Source organism: Miniopterus natalensis, chromosome 10 (assembly GCF_054644295.1).
Source record: "Miniopterus natalensis isolate mMinNat1 chromosome 10, mMinNat1.hap1, whole genome shotgun sequence".
In the NCBI taxonomy this organism is placed as follows: Eukaryota; Metazoa; Chordata; class Mammalia; order Chiroptera; family Miniopteridae; genus Miniopterus; species Miniopterus natalensis.
Window position 1 is genome coordinate 41,562,631 of NC_142090.1, and position 23,728 is coordinate 41,586,358.

At 39.0% G+C, this 23,728-nt stretch overlaps 1 protein-coding gene across 1 annotated transcript in view; it reads left to right on the forward strand.

The window, feature by feature from the left end:
* Positions 1–1,580: 1,580 nt before the first annotated feature.
* The window catches only part of LAMB4 (laminin subunit beta 4), a 103,345-nt gene continuing 81,197 nt past the window's right edge, over positions 1,581–23,728 (forward strand). Inside the window, 6 exon segments of the mRNA XM_087820864.1 lie at positions 1,581–1,614; positions 10,240–10,397; positions 13,658–13,793; positions 19,526–19,584; positions 19,586–19,709; positions 22,474–22,583. Coding sequence (XP_087676990.1) covers positions 1,581–1,614; positions 10,240–10,397; positions 13,658–13,793; positions 19,526–19,584; positions 19,586–19,709; positions 22,474–22,583 — 621 coding nt within the window.

A 23,728-nucleotide genomic window follows, 5' to 3' on the forward strand; every position in this document is an offset into this window, starting at 1 on the left:
ACCCCCAGACTATGTAAAGAGCTTGGATCACAGAATGGGAAATTTGCCTAAAATCAGGCATTTCAAAACACTCTCAAAGAGGCTCCATAAGGAGGCTGGCATTTGAGTTTAGGAGGGTGGCATTCAAACAAAGGAAGTGGCATGAGAGGAGGGCTCAGCAAGCAGGAAATGGTATCTTAAGCCAGATTGCAGGGAACATGAGATTAGAGGGATAAAGATGTGGGATTAGTAGGATAAACAATTCATTAGAACAAGCCTTGAAGGCTAGAATATCAAAAATAATTCTCACCTGTAAATATATGAAAAATATTTTTATACTCACTACTATTCAAATAAATACATTAAAATAATAATGATGAGGCACAATTTTTTGCTTTTTAAATTGACAAAGCTTTAAAAATTCATAATACTCAATGTTGGTAAGGGTTCAGGTCAACAGCTATCCCCATAGGCTGTTGATGAGAGTGTAAGTTGGGACATACTTTCTGAATGGCAGTTTGACATCAAAAGCTTTACACACACACATGCATATATATACATGTAGTGTGTATGCATGTATATATGCATATGTATGTGTACTCTTTATGTATGCATATATATGTCTGTATACACACACACAAGTGTGTGCACGCTCTTTCATTTATTATTTCCACTTCATTTAATATATGTTGGGGAATATTTAAGGATATAAACAAACATTTAGCAAAAATATTTATAACAGGAAAATATTAGAAACAAGGTACACATCAACCAATAGGGGATTTGTTAAATAAATTTAGGTTCCTGCATTCAGAAGAATACTATCCAGTCATTAAATACTGACCCAGAAGGGCATTTTACCTCCTCTCCTCCCAGCCCACTGGATGCATGTACACTTTCATCTATGTCAGGGCTTCCGCACAGTGACTTGGGGAGCCCTCTATCCAGAGGGATGTAGCTGAATCCACAAAGGGGGACACAGATTTGGTTTCTAGAAACCCCCAGGTGATCCAGATGCCCTCACTAGGTTGAAAATTGCTAATGTGAAAATATATTGCTGGTACAAAAAGATGACTGGGCTATACTGATTGAAAGAAGCATATGATGTGACATCATTTTTGGAAAACATTTATAGGCAAGTAAAAAAGTATGGAAGAACATATAGTGAGACATTAACCACTTTTCTCTAGGTGGCAGTACTATGGATCATAATTATTTTATTTTGCCTATCTGATTTTTCTGTTTTCAATAATGAGTACATATTAATTGTATAATTTAAATTTTTTCTAAATAATAAGATGAGTAAAAATCCATTAAAATAAAAATATGCAAAAAAAGTTATATTTGTTCCATATTATTTCCCACAAATGACTATATTTTGTGATTTCAAAATAGAAAACAAATATTTGTAAAACTTGTATATACCCTTATTTTTTAAGGAATTGGGCACTATAGGTATTCTGTGTCCCTAAAGGATAAGAGCCATCAGACAAATTTTCAAATAGTTGATGATTGATGCAGTTATTGAGTTTATCAGTGACTGGTTTAACCTCCTTTTTTTAACCTAGCAGAATTGAATTTAGTCATTTCCTGATCAAAGAATGCAATTTCAACTGACCTTTCTTTTGCACCTTGGTGAGTATTAGTTGTCAAAAATCAATTTTCTGCTTGTATGAAATTGTTCTAAAATATTTAATAGAAATAGTTTTAAAACATATTCACCTCTTTTTTCTATATTGTTGTATATTTGCATGACTCTTCTGTTGTATAACTGTGTCAAGCAAATAAAAAATTTCCCTTGAATATGTTTAGTAGGTATTCCTGTCACTCCTTAATGGATTATTATCCTCAGCACATGAGTAAATAAAGTAAGATATGTACTAAAGAAAGTACAATACTCTCAGAGTCATAATTTACCAATATAATGCATTTCAATTTTTAAAAATAGCTCTGTTTTGAATGTAGCATTTGTCCTAGTGATGTGGTCTCATGAAGAATTTATAGGCAAAATTCCTTTTTCTGAGTAAGCAACAGCTCCGAGCTAAAAGGCCAAATTGTCCATGCCTCTGCTGTTTTTAATAAGCTGAGTTAATTTACATTAGTCATAGAAAAGATGTTTCCAACAATTATTTTCTTTGATCTTGACTTTATGTCTATAACAGACCTGCTTTTGGTTACCAAGTACTAACTAAATTGCTTAGAATCTTCTCTTCAAAGATTCATGCTGAATTTCTTCATGACAGTAAACTTTAAGAATCTTGTATTTTAATTTTACTACTTTTATACCCTGAGGCAATTTCCCAGTTAGATTTGCTGGTAATGGAGGAAAGAACAGTTCTAGATGGGAAATGCTCATTTGTTCTCTGTTGAAAATTTCCTGCCTCCGAGAGGTGAGTCACAAGTCAGTGGGAACAAAGATGTGCTATGTTGCACCCTGAGGACTATAAAGCGTAGATCTGGCCTCAGATAGTCAGAAAAGAGTTGTTTAATCTACATCTGGCTTGGGTGTTTTCTTTGGGAGTAAGCTAACATTCATAATTGGAAGTAACCACTGAGGATTGCTGCATCTTCTCTCCAGCCTCTATAGAGTATAACTTACACCTTGCTCAGAGAGTCCTCCTCAAGGAGACCCCTCTCTTTGGAAGAAAGGTCTCCAAAACTAAATTAGCTTGGGCAGAAAAGTCCTCGCTACAATACATTCTGGATTTCTAGACTCAAGGTACCCTGATCTAACCCAAATCTCTAGGGTTGCCGGGGGTCAAACTACAAACCCTGTTACCACACATCATCAGCTTGGGCGCTTTCTGTTCTGTTCTACCATAGGCATTTATGTAAATGCTGGAGCCTATATAACACTTTGTCTTGCGTTCTGACTAAGGAAAATAAGAAGAAAGAATCATAAAACATGCATTGGCCCCAGGTTTGGAGAACTGGTTGCAAAGTGCAAACCTCATCTAATTGCATTCTTTGTACTTTTTCTTACCCATAATAAATAACTTGAGTATATAAGTGTATGTTTACAGCCTCTAAAACTCTGAGGTGCACTCCAAAGTACATGAAAACATCTCACATGTTTCAGAAAAGTATAGCAATATACAAAACTACTGAGAGATTATATGATAATGGTTATTTCTACAAAACGGTTCTTTGTTTTACAGAAAATTTGCTGTGCATTTTCTTTACATTTGTTCTTAATAAGATTCTAACTTTAAGTTGTATGTCATTTTTGAGGAATACATTGATTTTCTAAAGAAAATCTTTATTCTTCATCTTTATTGAATTAGTTCCAACCTATTGCTAATGCAACAATCTGGCAGCTGAAGTCCTTAGCCCAAGAAGGATATTGCTCAGTTTATCTTCAAGCATGAAACCTTAACTACTTATGTTTCTAGTCACTTTTTGCCAAGTATTTTTCGACCACAAGTTCATATTTGCAGTTAGAATATTACACAAATAATAGTTAACTAAACCCCAGAATATGTTTATTTCAGAAAAGTACACATCTGATTAAAACAAGTTTGGCCAAGTTAGGTTATAAAAGTAGGTTAAATCTCTGAGGCAACAATTCCAATAAAAGACTTCAGGATGGAACTTGTCTAAAGGAGTAAATCCCTGGAAGGGAAGTCTTAGTTAATCCACATATAGCATTGGCAGAGGTTTTATGCCTGACCTTGTTTCAAAAAGCCTCTGTCTATTACAGTCCAAAATTCTAACTAACTATTAGTCCTGGATGCCAATTCTAGGAAATAAAAGATCTGTGTTTGGATTATTGAGTGACTAAAAGGTAAATTCATGTTAACCAATCTAGGATCATATATTATGCAATGAAATAAAAAGTGATGGAACTAAGTTTCTTCACATATCTGTCTCAAAGAAAAAGAAACGTTGTGCCTTTGTTTTAGAATAATAATCCTTGCAATGAGATTGAAGATAGAAAATTCCCTGCTCAAACTGTCATTTGGTGACCTGTGGGGAAGTAAACATTATGTATCATATTCTTAACTGTAGAACTATGATCTATGTATGTTTGCAGACTAATAATAATCACAAAATAACCAGATTAAAAAAGTAGTCCATGTGGGAAATGTATGCATAAAAGAAAGAACATTATTTTTCAAAAGCCTATATTTTTGGAGGACAAGTTGAAGGAAAGAAATCCATTAGATACAAAACAAATTAATAAATAAATTCTTTATTTTTATAATTGAGGAAACTGAGAAGAAACCAAGCTTAGTTCATAGAATGGTTTCTTGTGTGTGTGGGGGGGGGGGGGTGGCTCTTTCATTTTAGGCCGATCGTCTCACTCCTGTCTGTTGCAATCAGTTCTTGGCAGAAAATGTCTCAAGGAAAAAGTATATAGGAGCAGCTGGAACAGGTTATGTTTTATTTCAGAGTGTAGGTTTACTTGATCCAGAGGCTGATGGGGTGATTTTGAGAAAAGAGAGGATTGTTCGAGTTTTTTACTTTTCATTTTGAGATAATTGCAGGTTCTCACACAGTTATAAGAAATAATACAGATATAACCCATATACCCTTTACCCAGTTTCTCCCATCTTGCATAACTGTAGTAAAACATCACGACCAGGAAATTGATATTCATATATAGTCCATTGACCTTATTCAAATTTCACCAGTTTTACATGCACTCATTTGTGTGTGTGTGTGTGTGTGTGTGTGTGTGTTTCTCAGTTAAGATTCAACAGTTCCATCACCTCAAGGATCCCCAGTGTTACCCTCTTTTTAAAAAAATTTATCTTTATTCTTAAAAGGACTACAGGTGTTCTATTTTTCCACCATTGACCCCCTCCACCTCACTCCCACCTCTTCCCCAGGCCTTCATCCCATCATTGTCCATGTCCATAGGTTATGCATACATGCATATAACTTCTTCGGTTAATCTCCCACCTTCCACCTCCCTTCCCTCTTCCCTCTGAAATATGATTGTCTGTTGCATGTGTCAATGTCTCTGGATCCATTTAGTTTGTCTGATTCTTTTGTTCATTAGCTTCTTCTTAAAGAAGACACTTCAACATTTCATGTAGTACTAGTCTGGTGGTGATGAACTCCTTTAGCTTTTCCTCCTCTGAGAAGCTCTTTATCTCACCTTCAATTCTAAATGATAGCTTTGCTGGATAGAGTAATCTTGGTTGTAGGTTCTTGCTTTTCATTACTTTGAATATTTCTTGCCACTCCCTCCTGGCCTGCAAAGTTTCTGTTGAGAAATCAGCTGACAGCCTTATGGGTGCTCCCTTGTAGGTAACTAACTGCTTTTCTCTTGTTGATTTTAAGATTCTCTCTTTGTCTTTAAACTTTGACATTTTAATTATGATGTGTCTTGCTGTGGGCCTCTTTGGGTTCCTCTTGTTTGGGACCCTCTGTGCTTCCTGGACTTGTAAGACTATTTTTTCCCCAGGTAGGAGAAGTTTTCTGTGATAATTTTTTCAAATAGGTTTTCAATTTCTTGCTCTCTTTCTTCTCCTTCTTGCACCCCAATAATATGAATGTTAGGCCTCTTGAAGTTGTCCCAGGGGCTCCTTATGCTATCTTCATATTTCTGGGTTCTTTTTCCTTTTTGCTCTACTGGTTGGGTGTTTTTTGTTTCCTCATATTCCAAATTGCTGATTTGATTCTCAGCGTCCTCTACTCTATTCCCTGTAAATTACTCTTCATTTCAGTTTGTGTAGCTTTCATTTCTGATAGGTATTTTATTAGGTCATCGAGGTCTCACTTGTTTTTGCAATAGTCTTACTAATATCCTTGAGTATCCTTATAACCAAAATTCTGAACTCTCTATCTGTTAGCTTGTTTGGTTCTATTTCATTTAGTTCCTTTTCTGGAGATTTCCTCCGTTCTTTCCTTTGTGACATGTTTCTTTGCCTCCACATTTGGCTTCTCCCAGGTGTTTGTTTCTATGTATTAGGTAGAGCCGCTATGTCTCCTGGAATTGGTAGAGTGGCTCTGTGTAGTAGATGTCCTGTAGGGTCCAGTGGCTCAGCCTCCCCAGTCACCTGAGCTGGTCCTTCTAGGTGTTCCCCTGTGTGGCCTGTGTACACTGCCCTGTTATAGTTGAGCCTTGGTTGCTGTTGGCATCACTGGGAGGAATTGACCCCCAGGTCAACCGACTGTGAGGACCAGCTGCAACTACAGCCAAAGAGCTTCTGTGCTGGAGACACCTCTATGGAGCAGGATTTACTTCAGTGGAGCTTTGGTGTTCACCAAGTACACCCCTTGAGTGTGTCACTTGTGGATGTGGTAGGGTTGTAATCCAGAGTGGTCAAGTCTGAGCACCAGGTGCACTGTCTCTGGAGCCTCCCAGGAGGTGTAAAGTGAGCCTCTGCCTGTGCCTTGCCCAGGGCCACCCAGCATGAGCTACACAGCAAAATGTAGTTGGCTGCTACTTGTGCTGGGCTTGGGGTTGTCCAGGAGAGGCCAAGCTATGAACCAGTGCAGGCTGCAGCTAGTGCCTGGCCTGGGGCCACTTCTCAAGATATATGGGGCACAGTGCTGCTTATTTGAGAGATTTTAGGAAAATCCTAAGCATAAGGCTGGAAAGGCCACTTGCATTGAAAAACCACTGGAAATGGCCTGGATGAGTTTGCAGGTGGAGAGGGGGAGGGTCTCCAGGAATCACGGGGTGAGGCCAAAGGTGTGAGTCAGGTGCTGGTGATTCAAATATGGTGCCTGCACGCTCTGTGTGCGGGGAGGACTCACCAAAGGAGCAATGGCCTCTGCCTACTCTTCTGCCTGGGAGAAAGCTGCTCCTTCACCTCTTGCCCCAATTTCAGGCAGGTTAGTTCCTCCCCAGGTGTCCCAGGTTCCTTTCAAGCTGCTGCCCAGCGCTGGGGCTCAGAGGGAGCACGTCTAAGTGAGTCCGTGTGTGGGCCCTTTAAGAGGAAAGTCTGGGGCTCCCACAGCCTCTGTGTCCCTCAGTGACAGTCCCTGCTGGTTTTTACAGCCCAATGTTGTGGGGGTTTCTCTTCCCAGCCCTGGAGCCCTGGAGCCCTGGGCTAGGAGCCCGATGTGGGGCTGGGACCCCTCACTCCTCTAGGAAACCTACACTGCCAAGATATCCCTCCCAGGTTTAAACCGTGACAGTGGGTGTGAACCCGCGGCCGAGTCTCCAGGATTCAGCCCCAATGTGCTCGCGTCTCCACCCCTCCTACTGGTCTCAGTGCTGCTTCAGTTCTCTGGATGTAGGGCTTCTGTTCAGCTAGATTTCAGGAGGTTCTAAGTGAGGTTCTAAGTGATGGTTGTTCTGTACTTTAGTTGTAGTTTTGATGTGGTTGTGGGAGGCGGCAGGTACAGCTGTTACCTACGCCTCCATCTTGTTTCTCTCCCTCACTAATATTTTCCCCAGTGTTACCCCTTTATCTCCACTCCCACCTCCCTCCCTCCCTGCCTCCCCAATCCCTTGACAATCTGTTTTCCACCCCTATAATTTTGTCATTCAAGAAATTGAATTATGCAGTATATAAGCTTTTGAGATTGGCCTTTTTCACTCAGCGTAACTCCTTTGAGATTTGCCCACATTGTTGCTTGTTTCAGTGATTTTCACTCCTTTTTATTGCTAAGTATTTTTCCATGGTATGGATCTATTACACTTTGCTTAACCATTCACTAATTGAAAGAAATCTGGGTTGTTTCCAGTGTTTTACTATTATAAGTAAAGATGCTATGAATATTTCTATGAAGGTTTTTGTGTAAACATAAATGTGCATTTCTCTGGGATAACTATCTAGGAATGCAATTGCTGGACAGTATGATAAGCACATGCTTAGCTTTATTAAAAACCACCATACTTTTCCCCAGAGTGGCTATGCCATTTTACATTTCTACCAGCAGTATATGAGTGAGCCAGTTTTTCCACATCTCCTCCAGCATCTAGTGTTACTGCTACTATTTTTATTTTAACCATTCTGATAGGTATGCAGTGCTATCTTATTGTGGCTTTGATTTGCATTTCTCTAATGGCTAATGATATTTAACATCTTTTCAGAGGCTTATTTGCCATCTGTATATCTTCTTCAGTGCCACTTGCCATTTTCTAGTTGGGATTTTTTTTAATGTTGAATTTTGAGAGGACTTTATATGTTCTAGATCAAGACCTTTATCAGATACGTGATTTGCAAGTATATTCTCCCAGTCAGTAGCTTGCCTTTTTACTTCACAAAGTTTCTAATTTTGATGAGGCCCAATTTATCAATTTTTCTCTTTTCGGATCATGGTTTTGTTGTCAATCTAAATATTCTTTACCTAGCACTAAGCCCCAAAGATTTCCTCCTATGTGCTATAGAAGTTTTATAGCTTTATAGTTTTAGATTTTGCACTTAAATCAATGATTCATTTTGTGTTAATATTTGTATAAGTCATGAGGTTTGGGTGACAGTCCATTTTTTGCCTATGGATGTCCAATTGCTTCAGCACTATTTGTTGAAAAGTAGTCCTTCCTTCATTCAATTGCTTTTGCGCCTCAAAAATCAGTTGGGCATGTTTGTGTGGATCTATTTCTGGATTCTCTATTCTGTCCCATTGATCTATGGGCCTGTCCTTCCACCAATATTACATTATATTGTTTACTGTAGCTTTAATATCAAATAGAGTGATTTTCAAAATTGTTTTAGCTATTCTGGGTCCTGTGTATTTCAATCTATTTTATTTCTGCAAAATTATCATGCCTATAATTTGAATAGTAATCAAGAGAAATCTAGTGCCTGGATTTTGGCCTTGAGAATCAAACAGAATTCTAACCCTTTAATTAAATTTTAAAAGATACTACAGTGTCTTGTTTAAATACACTTTTAAAAGAAGAAATAGAACTATTTCTATAAATAACTATCCCAATGAAATATAGTTATTTATAGTCAACTCACATTGTATCTGCACTTAATTTTATATGGCTGTTAACCTTAGACCTTAGCCCCAGTAAGATTCTACTTTGTTTTCTTCAGTCTTTCCAACAGTAAACAAATCTGTTAATATGTATGGATTACAAAAGTATAACTTTAACATGATAGAGCAAACCATGCAAGCAAACCATGCAGGCAAGAAATCGTTCAGATTGTCCTACCCATCCCATATTTACATAGAAAGATTTGACAGTTATCTTAACTCAGAATTTAACTTATTTTTAAAATATGTCTTTATTGATTTCAGAGAGAGGAAGGGAGAGGGAGAGAGAGAAACATCAATGATGAGAGAATCATTGATCAGCTGCCTCCCACATGCCCTTGACTGAGGATTGAGCCCGCAACCCGGGCATGTGCCCCGTCTGACCAGGAATTGAACCTCGATCTCCTGGATCCTAGGTCAATGCTCAACCGGTGAGCCGAGCCCAGCCAGGCAGAATTTAACATTTTTAAATAAATAGAACTTTAAAAAGTTTTTAAACTGAAATTTAAGAATATTATCTCAGAGGCTGCACATGAAAGGTGGAGACTTGAGGTGACAATTGAATTGAGATAGAGTTGCTCTTACAATGATCTTATATCTCTTGTGACCAAATCCCTTCAAGGCAGATCTATTGGACAGCAAGTGTGAAGGGCTACATGTGCTATACAAACTGGAACCCCATCTCTCACTTTATCCCAAAGGGGCATCATTTGTTCCACTGCTCATCTGAGGGATCAATTGAACTTACACATTTTACGAGAAAATTCTTTTCCAATTCTCAGGTTGATTTTGTACAGGTTGGAACAACAGGTGTAAGAGGCAAGATTAAGATTCTCCTTCCTTGTGTCTGTGCATTAGTCTTCAGTTTTTTTGCCTTAAAATGATACATAGAGAATTCCCAGTCCAAAGAAGCTGTCTCAGATCAGGCTTCTTAGAAACAGCCTGAGACAGGGATGTGTGTGCATGTGGTTTATTGAGGGATGCTCTGAGAACTAAGGGTGAGGAAAGTGAAGGCAGATGTGGTCCCAGCTGAAGTCAGGCTCCAGCCTCCTTCCAAGGAGAGGTTCTGAGCAATTTGCTCAGTGGAGTTGATCCTAGCATGAGGCAATGGAACCAGCCTTTGAACAAAGTATTTATCATTGGCTACAGTCTAGCCCAGGTAGGACATGAATGCAGATGGTATAACCCCCAGGCTAAGAGATTTCCATCAGACTGGGGGCACCAATAGCATCCAGGACAAGGTCTTAATGATCAACATAACTGGTATTAAAAATAAATCGACTGTTAACTTTCCGACTTAACCAGTTGCTTTTTTAAGCCGTCTGCTACCCTTGGACTGCCTTCTAAGTAGCTGTTTCTGTTGTGTTTAAGGCTTTCTCAGTTATGCAAAAGCTGAAGATGAATGTAACAGGGGTGCCTGTCGTCCCCCCACTGGCAATCTCCTAGTGGGATGCAGCACAAAGCTCACAGCTTCTTCTACCTGTGGGCTAGAGAGAGCCCAGAAATATTGCATCCTTGGCTACCTTGAGGTGAGCTGGTTCTTTGTTTGTTTGTTGGGACATTATTTAATCAATGATGTAGATTCTTCCAGGTACCTCTGGGGCTGTTCAGACAACAGTAAAGGAGACAACATTCCCTTCAGAACATCGGAGATGCAGGTGATTCAATTCAAAACCAGGAAACCTGGACAGATCAGAAAATAGGGAAGATCTGCTTCATCTATTTCTTGTTACCTTTAGAATTAGACAGAAAAGTCTTTTCAGTTCAATCTTTGAAGGGCTGTCTTAGTGACTGCCATAGATTAAACATAATTGATTTATGCAATGAAGATTGAGGATCCCTCAGGGCCTCAAAACCATTATGCTAAACATGAGTTCTCATTGTCCTGCCTTAAAAAGAGAAGGGTGTAGAACTTGGAATTCACTGAGCAGCTTCACACTACCACTTGGAAATTGCCTTGCCTAAAAACCATAAAGTCCCACTGTGAACATATTTTAAGGCCTTTTTTCCCCTTAAAGACCAGTTTATTAAGAAGACAAGTTGCTTTACATTTTTTTTCCTCCCTGTGTTCTGGGAGCAGATAAAGCATCCAAGGTCATCTATGTATCATACCTGCTGAAAAGCCCGAGGCAATCACGTCAACCCTTGAATAAGAGGATGTTCAGGAAGGAAGTTGGACACAGGCCTAACATTAGTAGCCCAGGCTTTTCCATGTATTGTTCTTTAAGGCAACTCCTGGACGTCTCTGGGAAATGGTTTGTATTGTTAATTGGTTTCTAGCAAAAGAGGATGAGTATAAATAAGTGGAGACACTACCTGAGTGCTTAGCACTGTTCTAAGTTTGGGAAGTACTTGTGTAAGAAAGCAAATTCTCTACATGTGCAAGGAAATGACACTGTAGAAGTTTTGCCCAACTCTAGGTCAGGTGGGACGAATGACCCTTCAAGTAACTTTATGAGTCAAGGGCCTGTGGACAAAGAAGTGGTTTTAAACTCTAATATTAGAAACTGTCTGAACCAAACATCAACCATCTTGTTCTTCAGCCACTGGCATTTACTTACTACTGTCATAGCCAACTCATAATGTACTCGGACAATAATTAGAAATTTCACACTACCAAAAAACAGAAGTAAAATCAAATTTCAGAGGCTTTTTTTTTGGTCTAGAAAATCATAGAAATCTTAAAAATCTTAGAACTGGAAAAAGAAATCTCAAAATATCTTCAGGCTGTCAAAGTATCACAGGTGGGGCTACATGTGCTAGTCCACATAAATGTCATGCAGGAGGAGGTGATTTTCCCATCTGTTATCTGACAAGTTGCTGCCAAGCCCAGCCTTCTCTCCAAAAACTTCAAGTCAACATGGACCCACAGTGTTAGCCAAGTGGGACTCCCACTTAGTCACTACAACTAAACATCTTCTGTAGCCAGACCCAGAAAAGACTGTGCTTCTGAGATGTTTACAGAAAGAATAGCCCACAAGCCCTGAGGATAAATATTTCCCCCAGTAGTTTGTATAGTACTACTGGAAATACTTCAAAGTCTTGACATCTTTTGGTGGAATCACAGGGCTTCTGCTGCTCTTTTAGGACAAGTCTGAGTTAAGCCTCCCCATATGCAGAATTGATCTAGCTTCCATTATTCCTCAACTTCCAAAGTACATTTTGGTTTTCTTCAAGTAGAAGGCTTATAGTGGCCAGTGATTCTAAAAAGATTATTTGGATCTCTTGAAAGGCTAGTTTATTCTTATAGACTATAGCCAAAATAGTCATTAAAATCATTGATCCCAGGTCAGGGCACATGCAAGAATCAATCAGTGGGTGCATGGATAGGTAGAGCAGCAGGTCAATGTTTCTCTGTATTTCTCTCCCCTCTCTCTCTCTCCCTTCCTCTCTCAAATCAATTTTAAAAAACATATTTTTTTAAAATCATCATGCATGCATTCAACAAATTTTATTGAACATCTACTATGTTCCATACACTATTCTAGGTAAGGAGAATACAGCCATAAATAAAATAAAGTCCTTGCCCTCATTCATTTTAAAGTCTAATAATGGCAACAAACAATAATCCAATAACTACATAACATAGTCTCAAGTAGTGACAAGGGCTTAGAAAATATTGTCAAGCAGAGTGAGGAACAGAGACTGGCAGAGGCCATAGGGGTGGCAGGTGGTGGTATTTTAGAAGTCAAGGAAAACCTCTCTAAGATGATGGCATTTAAGCAGAGACCTGAAAGAACGGAAAGAGCAAGAGATAAGAATATTTGATGGGGGGACTGGAGGGAGCTGAGAACAGCTTATGTCAAGATTCTAAGGCAGGAGAGTTCTTGGTAAGCTCAAGGAAAAGCAAAAAATGAGTGCAGCTAGGGCTGACTGAATCAGGGAGGCAGCTGGTGAGGTCATGTAGGCGCCTGTAAGCCACATTCAGGACATAAACTCAATGTTCACTGAACACCTACTAGCACATTCACTGTTGTAGGCAATTTCCACTACAGGGGATTGTAATAAACACCTCCTGTGTCCTGAAAGCTTTGCAAAAATGCTCCTCCAATGTCCCACATATTAGCCAGGAACAACTGTGCAGGTTATTGGCAGTCTTTGGAATCTTTGGAGATTTCCTTAGGAGTTTTAAGTAAGTATAGCTACAAACAGACATGTTAAATTAAGCAAACTCCAAGGCCAATCGTGGCTGTACAGCCTTTGAAAATCTATTTCAAGCAAAACTAGTTTCAATTCACTAATAAGACCTTCTAGTCTGCGAGACAAGAGGTGGGGCTCTCTGTTGTGAGTTTATGAAAATCTGTTACAAAAGGCACAAGTGTGATACAAAGGTTTGGCACTGGAAGCTTTTCTGCCAAAAACTATGTCTGAGAGAGAAAAGATGATGGTTGCATATAACCTAGTGGTCCACTGTTTTATTAGTTTCATGGCAAATATTCTTTTTCTTTTTAACTAAAAAAAAATTCCATTCAAAGAGTATTTTCTAATTATTTCTCTATAGTTTAAAATAATCTCCAGGTCATCTGCCTCTTGTATGAGAAAAAAATGACTTCTACATATGTTTGCATTTGCTCCAAATATGTAAATTTATAAAAATTCTTTCATATTTTATTTCATTTGTTATTGTATTTAAGCACCTATTGATGAAAAAATTGATGTTATTTCCTCTGCTGTTTATTTTTAGCCAGATTGAATGACAAATATAGTAAGTACAGCTTGTTTTTAAATTTAGGTCAACAATAAGTAATTACAATTCTTTATTTTAAATTTTATTAGTGGCATTTTCCAGGGACAACAGAAATGTTTCATTTGTGACTCCAGATTTCCATACAGTCCGCATGCCCAGACCAACAGCCACACCATTGAGAATGTGATTACAAGTTTTGGACCAAATAAAGAAGAGAAATGGTGGCAATCTGAAAACAGTATGATTAAGTTCCTTTCTAATTTTTTTCTTCATATTTTTAATAAGGTCTCTTTCTGTATGATTTTAACAATGTCAGAGCAAGGAGTAGAATAGTATCCACCAGAATGCACAGCCCTGTATAAAGAACAAATTTTCTTTTCATTTTAAGAAAGATTATTTTCTTCTAGAGAAATAGAAGTCTATTTTAAGCACATAACTCAAAATGTTTCACTCTTTCCATGTATGAGAAGAAAATATCTCTGCATTCTTTTGTTCTTTGTAAAAAAATAATAAGGAAGTTGATGATGTGTTGGTAAATAAAGCCTAATATGAAACACACTGAGTGAGATTAAAAATGCCAGGGGAAGTCTGAGAGTTCCCAACATGTGTTTTTCCTTCTTTAACACATAAAGGAAGAGAGAAAAATGACATTTTGTTTCTTATGGCAAGCCATAGGTTTTCATCTAAAAATTGAATTGAAAGAATAGTTGGCTACTGACTGAAGTTCTTTCCTTTCTGAACTTATGCCCTTCTCTGGTCATGAACAACTGCGATTTTGAACCTCACACTGGTCCTGACCACTCTAAGTCTGAACCTGACTGGGAATTCCTCACATCCCACCCAACTTCGGGCCTTATGTGCTTAAATTAATGTAGACTGGCTTACTCTTCAACACTGCTCTGGAACCCTTAACCCCCACAAAATGATTCTGTTTGCCACATCTCTATGTGTTGCACTTGGAGCTATAACCCCTCTATTCTCTTCAGAGACCTAAACATATTTCCCTTAGGGGATCATAGACCATTGGAGGGGAGTGTAAGAATAACTCTATAGGATTGTTTAGGGCAAGCATGATGTGAGGTTATGTTGATGTCATCCATTGGGCAAGTACATAATTGGTGTCTATTAAATGCCAGTTCATTTTGGATCCTCACTATTGACTCTAGTTGGATTCTCCCTAATGAATGTGAGGTAGTTTTTAGCACAAACAGCTGTATTCATTGATGAATGGTGCCATTTTTGCTTTATAGCTGTTCTGACCCGCATGCCCAACATTTGTCCCACATCTCCTTACAGAAGGAATCCCCTCTGTTAAGGCTGATTACATAGAACAAGGGTTCTCAACCAAGAATTTTAGAGAAGGGAAAAGAGATCTCCTTTCTAGAAAGGGTTAGGAGCCTGTGACTGAGCCTGGGATGTGGTTGGCTGCCCACTCAGCAGCAAACTCTTCCCTGAGCCATTCACCCTAGAAGGTAAGCTGTACCCCAGTTTACTGCAGTCTAGACACTGTTTTGTAGAGCTGCACTGTCCAGCATCATAGCCCCTAGCCACATGTGGCTACTGAGCACTTAAAACATGGCTAATTCAAATTGAGACATGCTGTAAGTAGACAACCACTCCAGATTTCTAACACTTAGTTTTGGGGGGAAATGTATAGTAAAACATTGCTAATTTTTAAAATATTGATCACATGTTCAAATGAGAATATTTTTTATTTATTGGGTTAAATATATTAAAAATAATTTCACTTGCTTAAATGTGGCTGCCAGAAAATTTTAAATGACACTAGTGACTCATATTTCTGTTGGACAATGCACTTTAGAGAGATCAGGGCTTCCATCGTGTCCAGATTAGGGCCAGTCCTCCATGTCCATGCTAGAGGTGATGACAGCTAATTACCTCAGTGCAAAGTCCTGGCCAGGATATCTCCGTCTTCTCATCAGTCAGAGGAGCTCACAGATTCTTACTCCAAAGGAAGGTTCCAAGCTGTGTTTTATGCTAACTAGCAATAAAATTAGTTAAAATGATTGTTAGCAGCTGTTGGAAGATAGGCTGTGTCAATTTTACCGTGCTCTGGTTTGCTAGCTCCCATTTGTGTGTAGTCAAGATTTGAGTTCAAGGAAATGAACCTTCTTGTTACACTTACGGGAAATATCCTGGAACCTCTTTGGTGATGTGTAATACTGCCACACTGTGGCAATATGCATTGCCACCAAAACAAGGATGAGGGCACAAACTGGGTAAATCCGATACCGCTCTCACATAGACTCAGGGCTTCAATAAAACACTGCAGGTAGTAATGATGTCCTAGGTGCACATCTGTCCCATTTGTCTACATTTCTTCCTAGGGATAAACTCTAACTATACTTTGCACTTATCACCTTGCTTATTTTCACACTTTCGCATATGTTTTTATCTACAAACAATATATATCGGCGTATTTTTAAACTTTAGGTAAGTGATATTATGTTGTACATATCCTTGACTATTTCATTCAACATTATATGTTTAAGATTTGTCCTTATCAGGTGGCCCTAGTTCTCCAATTTTAATTTCTGTGTCCAATTCCTTTCTTCCTATAAATCTGACAAAATCTATTTGCCTATTTTTCTTCTGATGCTACAATAACTATATATGTGGCCTTGTGCACATGCAAAAAGACTGTCCCTAAGAGTCATACCTAGGAGTAGAATTACTGGGACATAGTATGAACTTCTTCATATTGATTAGATAATACTGAATTGTCCCCTAAGCGGGTATACCAATTAACAGCCCCACCAACGTTGTATGAGAGTTCATGCCGCTCTATATTCTGGCCAACATTTGGTTTAACATGCTTTCATTTTTGCTGCTCAAATAGTGCCTCATCATTATTTTAATTTACATTTTCCTGCAGGAATGAGACTAGAGTAAAGCAAATGAAGCACCTAGGCCCCAAAGTTTAAGGAAGCACCATTCTCAGAGTCATGCAAGCATAGTGTTGACACTTTCCACTTGCACTAACCTGAGTGAGTGCCTCCTTAAATTTTGTGCCCGCAGCACCTCGCTTGCCTCTCTCTGGTCCTAGCACTGCTGTCAATTAGTGCATAGATAAATACTCCAATCTGAGTTCAAACAGTGCCAGTTACTGGGTCTGTTACTTAACTCTGCTGCAAACTAACAAGTTAGTCCATTATTGTTTCATGGATGCTGGTGGAGAACATGAAACTCCTGGGTCAAAGACAAAGGACTTTGTTACTCATGGCACAGGAAGCAGCAAGATGTTTGTACTGGTCTGAGTTTCCAAATCCCATGGGGCAACTCAGAGTATACCAGGTGGCTCCTGTACACCTAATGAGTTTATCTCATAGCCAAGGAACACTGAGCAGAGGATTCACTGCTTTTATAGCAGTGGAAGCAAGCTCTTTCTTTGTCTGGGGGAAAGGTTTCTTTGTTCCTAAAGGGAGCTTGCTACAATGCAATCTTCAGCTATGGCCTGGATAAAGAGCAGTCAGGGCCTTGCACTGTTGGCACTCAGCAAAAAATTTGTTCAGGTGCCCAGAATCCATGGAAGATTGCCCCTCTCAACACCCAGAAATCCTGCTTCTTAGGCTATATCATCAATAGAATGTTATATTGGGTGGAGGACTTGCTATGAAACTACAACTTCAAACTTTATATAATCATAATACGTAAAGTGAAATCTTATACAAAAGTAATTCAGTAGCTACCTGACTACATACAATATTCTAGATTTCAAACTTTAAATCATCACAATGTAAAAAAGCATAAATGAACTTGTTTTGCTCAGATTACTCAATAGGTACCTAATGGCATGAAATTTTACCTTACATGGCCTACCTAAAATTGATACAAAGAACTGTATTCTCAGAAAAAAATCTATTTTTAAATTGATGTCCTAAGTGTCCTACATTTTTTACCAGAATCCATAATCTCGCACACACAGACACACACACAGACACACACACACACACACCTTTTATTCATGTTTTAAAAGCTATGTATTTATAAAGGAAGATGAAATTGCTCTCTTAGGTAGAATCAGGAAAGTATAATGTTTTGAAACAGATCATCTAAGGGTATGGAAAGAGATTGGAAATAACTAAACCAAATGTTTTGAACACATTGAACAAAGTCTTGTTCCTTCAGAACCACTATTAACTAGATGGTACTTTTGAAGGGAACCAAAGAAGGAAAACTAGTTCCCCAATATGAAATGAAGAAGTCATTGTTTGTAAACAAGTTGTTTCTTGAGAAAAGGCAGATGAGGAGCTTATAAAAACTACCATCATGAGACTCCACTTTCTCCTAGTTTACCTAAACACATGTTTATGTGTGTGTGAGTGTGTCTATACAAATGATGTGTATTAAGACTGACTAGCAGCAATCTCATATAAATTTTCTCTAAGTTGTTTTTGTTTGACCCTAAATATTTACATAATCTGATTCCAGGCATAAGAGTTGACTAATTTTAAGTCTTCCATGATTAAAACACAGTCAAATGTGATACAGAAAAAACCAAAGATTTGGTAGACTCAATCACCAATAATGAAAGTTTGTTACAATTAAGCTGTGTGACACCAAGAGATTTTATTGAAATTCTATCTTAAAGGCCCGGACATAGGTTTATTTTAAAGTTACTACCCACTCACCCACATCCCCCAAAGGATGCTTTTGAACATAATTAAGTTATGCTCTGGAACTCCACGCTAACCCTTTGGAGTGTCTCCCAAAGACAGTTGAGCTTTTTCCTTTTGGCTACTTCTAAAATGAATCCAATTTGTTCCTTCCTTTCTAGAAGCAACTGGCTTTGATTAGAACTAAAAAAAATGTGGTTTTTCCAAACTAAGCAGAACCCAATACTGTTTTCCATAGTAAGATTTTTTTCACCAGTCACAATCCAACAGCAAACAATTGAAATAGATTCTGTCAGACAAACAAGTGATTGCTTCAATGACACCAAATAATGGGTTTGACTGGATTTTTTCACTAAACTCACTAACCTAAAGGTTGTTATGTAAACATAGCCTTAGATCTGATGGAATTATTTTTATTAATCTAAAGCAAACATGTATAAATGTGAATATAATTAGTCCTTAGAATTAGGATATTTATTTTTTAAGTTTTTATTACATTCCTTGAAAGTGGAATACATTGAAAACACAGCACCACAAAGATACAAGAGACCTTGGTGGTCATCTAATGCCTACCAACACACTTGTCCCCTAAACGAAAGCCATGGGTGCTGTTCCAGCCTCTGCCTGGACACCTCTGTTGATGAGGGGGTCGCCGCACTATTGGGCAGCCCTAACTGTTAGAGAGTTCTTCCTTATACTCAGTTAGGTTCTACCTTTTGTAACTTCTACCCTCTGGAATTATTCACACCATCAGCATCCTTTATCATATGATATTCCTTTCTTCAGTTGTTCAACTGTCTGCTGAAAAAAAGCAGGAAGGGGAAGTTGGAACTTTAGTTGCTCCTTTGCTACAGGTGACGGTTTATCTCATTTTCCAGAATCTCTTAAGGTTTTGCCCCACTAGCAGACACCCAAAAAGAAAAGAAGGATCTGAACATTTCTTGTTCTTCCCTCTTTCTTTCTTGCTCCTTCCAGGAACAATTCAGTGGCACAGTGTTATGCAACCAGCACCTCTGCTCCAAAACATTTTCAAGACCCTCAAAATAATCTATTCTTAACGTCCAGTTCTCATAATAGCCGTCTTCCTCTGGCGCTCTTACCTAGAATCACTTAAAAGTCTTTTTTTTAAAAATGTATGGAATTTTTCAACATTTTCCAAGGCCCAAGATCTGGGAGATATTTCTGAGCAGCCCTTGCCCACTTGTCTAATCATTTAAACATATTTAATGATTTTAAAAAGTAAAATAGTTATTTCATGAATAAAATGCTGTGCTTACATTTCAGGTTTCCCACAATTTGCATTAACTAAGATAATGCATGTCTGTATCCCCAGCTTGTGAGTGTGACCCAGACGGGACCATATCAGGTGGCATTTGTGTAAGCCACTCTGATCCTTCCTGCCTTGGGGTCTGTGGCTGGCCAGTGCCTGTGGAAGGAGAATGTGGAAGGAGCCAAGTGCGACCAATGCAAGCCCAACCACTCCTGACTGAGAGCCACTGACCCTATGGGCTGTCAGCATAAGCCAACAGCAGCCGGGCAACCAGCCTGGACGTTTTAAAGCTTGGGGCTATCTCTGTCAGCTCTAAAATTCGGTCATTGTAAATACCCAAGAGTCCTGCCAGCCTCTCAAAGTTTTTGTTCTTTTGTTGTTGTTTGTTTGTTTTTGGCTACCAGAGTTCTTTTATTCTTTTTTCCCCTTTTTATTAAGTTTATTGGGGGTGACACTGGTTAACAAAATTATACAGGTTTCAGGCGCACAATTCTACAACACATCATCTGTACACTGTACTGTGTGTTCACCACTCCAAGTCAAGTCTTCGTCTATCATCATTTACCCCCTCTATACCCTCTTCCACCTACCCCCAGTCCCCCTACCCCCAGAAATCACCACACTGTTATCCACAGCCTCTCAGATTTTTAAAGTGATACAAAAGCTCACATAAATTTTAGTTTAGTTCTTCCTGGTTTGCTGAGTTTGTCATAAGGGACCAGCAGGGGGCGCTCACATTTTTCTGGGGGAGGAAACAGTGGAAAATGCCAAGAAATTCAACGCCTAGTTACGAAAATTTTAGAAAAACAGCCTCTACTGGGACTTTCTTATACAGATTTGTTAAATCGCATTGCGGTTTTCTGTAAAGACTGATAACTTCTTGGGCAATTTTCATGTGATGGTTTCTTTTTATTTTTTTAAATTATGTTTCCCTTGTCTTCTCACATCCCTCTTAGTATTTTTATGTTCTCTGACAAAGAAAAGAAAAAATTAAAAAACCATGGGAGGGGCTTCAGGGAAATAGAAAGAACTTGGAGTTTTCTGGGGCCAAATGAAGAGATCCCTGACTTTAGGATCACACGCATTTATAGCTGCCTGGGCTCTCAAACAGCTGCAGAATCCTCAGGGAATCTAGGTAAATCATTTCCCTTCTGTCACAGCATCATACTCTATATCTTTCTCACATAAAGAAATGTACATTATTTGTATGTTTAGAGAGCAGCATGTGAATCTTTCTGTGATAAAATTTTCTTCTTGAGTTTAATAGCAAAAGTAAATTTCAGGATAATGAATTATGTAGTCAAGCTAATTTTCCGTCATACTTTGGAGCACTCCAGACATTTCCCCTGGTTCACTGACTAACTTTTTGCCCTCTGAGAATAGGCCAAATGGTGGTTTTTGTTTTGTTTTGTTTTTTTTCTTTTGAAGCAGCTCTAGTGAGGTATAATTCATATACTGTGCAATTCACTTTTAAAGTGTACAATTCAATGATTTTTAGTATATTCAGAGTTGTATAACCATCACTACAATCAATTTTAGAATGTTTTCATTATCCCACATGAAACCCCACACCCTTCTTCTGGCTAAAGACCCAAAAGATTGAAAGCACAGTCTGGAAGATATATCTGTATGCTCACGTTCGTAGCAGCATTGTTCTCAATGGCCAAAAGGTGGAAGCAACTCGGTGCCTCCATGGATGAGTAGATAAACAAAATTTGGTATGTATATACAATGGAATATTATTTAGCCTTAGAAAGGAAGAAAATTCCAATGCATGCAACAACATGAATGAACCTTAAAAACATTATGTTAAATGAAATAAGCCAGACACAAAAGGACAAATATTGTATAATGCCACTTATATGAAGTGTGTAGATTAGTCAAATCTATACAAACAGAACATAGAATGGTGGTTGCCAAGTGCTGGAGGGGAGGGAGGAATGGAGAGAGATGGTGTTTAATGGGTATAGAGCTTTAGTTTTGCAAGTTGAAGAGTTCTGGAGATTGGTTGTGCAACAATGTGAGTGTACTAACCCTGCCGAACTGTAAAATGGTGAAGATGGTAAATGGTATGTTAAATGTATTCTTGCACCAAAAAAGAAAAAAAAAAAAAAGAAAAGAAAAGAAAAAAAGAAAAGAAAACCCATGTTCTTATCTACTTAAATGGTGAAGATGGTAAATGGTATGATAAACGTATTCTACTACAAAAAGAAAAAAACCAACCACCCAAGCTCTTTACCTCCTACCTCCCTAGCCCCCACTCCCCTAGCCCGAGGTAGCGCTGACCCGCTTCCTGTCTCTTCGGATTTGCCTGTTGTGAACATTTCATAAGCTGAAATCCTATAATGTACGGTCTTTTATGACTGCCTTCTTTCAGGGTTGACATAATGTTTTCACGTTTCACCCATGTCGCAGCATGAGCCAGTACTTCTACTGAATGAGATCCCACCGCATGAGTATATCCCACTTCGCTGGCCCGTTTATGAGCTGATGAACACTTGTGTTTCTCCGTGAACACTGGTTTTTCCTGCACGGCAATCTATGCCCTGGTGGCATAATTTCTTAGCCTTCATAACATAAGCAAGACTCAGAAGTATCTACGGGAGGAGGAGGGAGAGGAGGACGACGTAAAGAAAATGGCCCGAGGCATTGAGGAAGCAAGAAAGAGTCGGGGAAACAGACGCATCTGGGGAGGAGCGCGGTAGGAACCGCGGCCCTCGGGGCCCTGGGCCTGGCCCGCCACCAGCCCAGCTTGCCTGACTCCCTCCTCTTTCTGGGCCCCTAATGGCCACCCAGTGGGTCTGCGTGAGGGCTCCCCAAGTGTCTGGCGCTGACTTTCCCGTGCAGGGCTGCGCACCGCACAGTGATCACGCAGCCAGGCAGACAATAGGCTGGGCAGGCCTGGCTGCTCTGTGCTCTTGTGGCCATGTGTTTTGCTCAGCGTGAGCTATTTAGGACATTTACAAACATGGGGAAATAGAAATGAGTGATTGTGTATGCTGTGCTTTCAGCCTGCAACTGTAACCCTTTGGGGAGTCTGCCACTTTCGACTTGTGATGTGGACACAGGCCAGTGCCTGTGCCAGCCCTTTGCCACCCGACCACGATGTGAGGAGGGCACTGTACCAGTTGCCTGTGATTTCCCTTGTAAGTAGTGATGCAGCTTTCTGCTGCCATTGCCGAGGAGAGGCTTGGTCTTGTACACTGCTCTCCTTGTCCTGTCATATTTCAATGCTCCTGTGCTAAAAAATATTTACACTACAGAAATCAGCAAACACTAGAAATCAGCACTGCCCTCCCATAGAGAGCTGGTTGAACATTTACCAGCACAGCAACATTTACCAGATTGGACTGAATAGACCATGTCAATATTTTTTTGTTTTTGTTTGTTTCATTTTATTGGGGTTTGCTTTATTGTGCTTCACAGATGTTCCTTTTTTTTTATTTTTCTTTTTAATTATATTTGACTTACAATATTATATTAGTTTCAGGTATACAAAATAGTGATTGGACATTTATATACTTTACAAAATGATCACCAAGATTAGTATAGCATAAGGAATATAGCTCCTGTCAATAGTTTTATCCTTTGTTCACCTAAATGTGCCAAGCAGTAGAATATAAGAGCATTTATCTGTCCCCTTCTTTAGGCTCACCAGGTCATTGGGCCTCTTCATCTGTCTTTTGCCCACAGTCCCTTTACCACCCCTCCCACTCCTTGCATAAAAATATTTTGGATGAGCTCAGTAAAAAAACCTAAAAAACAACAACTTGGATTTAAATGTATTGTAGATTTCTGTGGGAAGTAAACTCTTGAATTTTTCACAGACTCCACTAAACATATGAGCATATATGTCTAAAATTAGTCAAGTAAAACATTTTTACTCCATAAGAAATGTGTTAGGCAATAAGGAAGTTCCAACCCAACTCTTTTCTGTGTCCTCCAGTCTTGGCAGCCCACCGTGACATTTTAGAAGGAAAAAACAAAAACTTAACCTAGTAAAAGAACAGTGACCTTGATGTGTCTGAAGAAATGTAGCTGATAAATATGAAACATATGCCTATTAGGACATAGTTTTGTGCTAGTATTTTAAGTAATTTTACTGAAAACATGTGAGGACGGAGCAGAGGAGGTAGGGAAAGAAAGCACAGAAGTATAAAGAAGGCACTCTGTGTGAGACAGGGCAAGCAGTCTCAGAGTTTTACTTAGCAACACGAGCCACACCATGCTCGGTGACCACGTGCGGAGAACACAAAGAAGCACGCA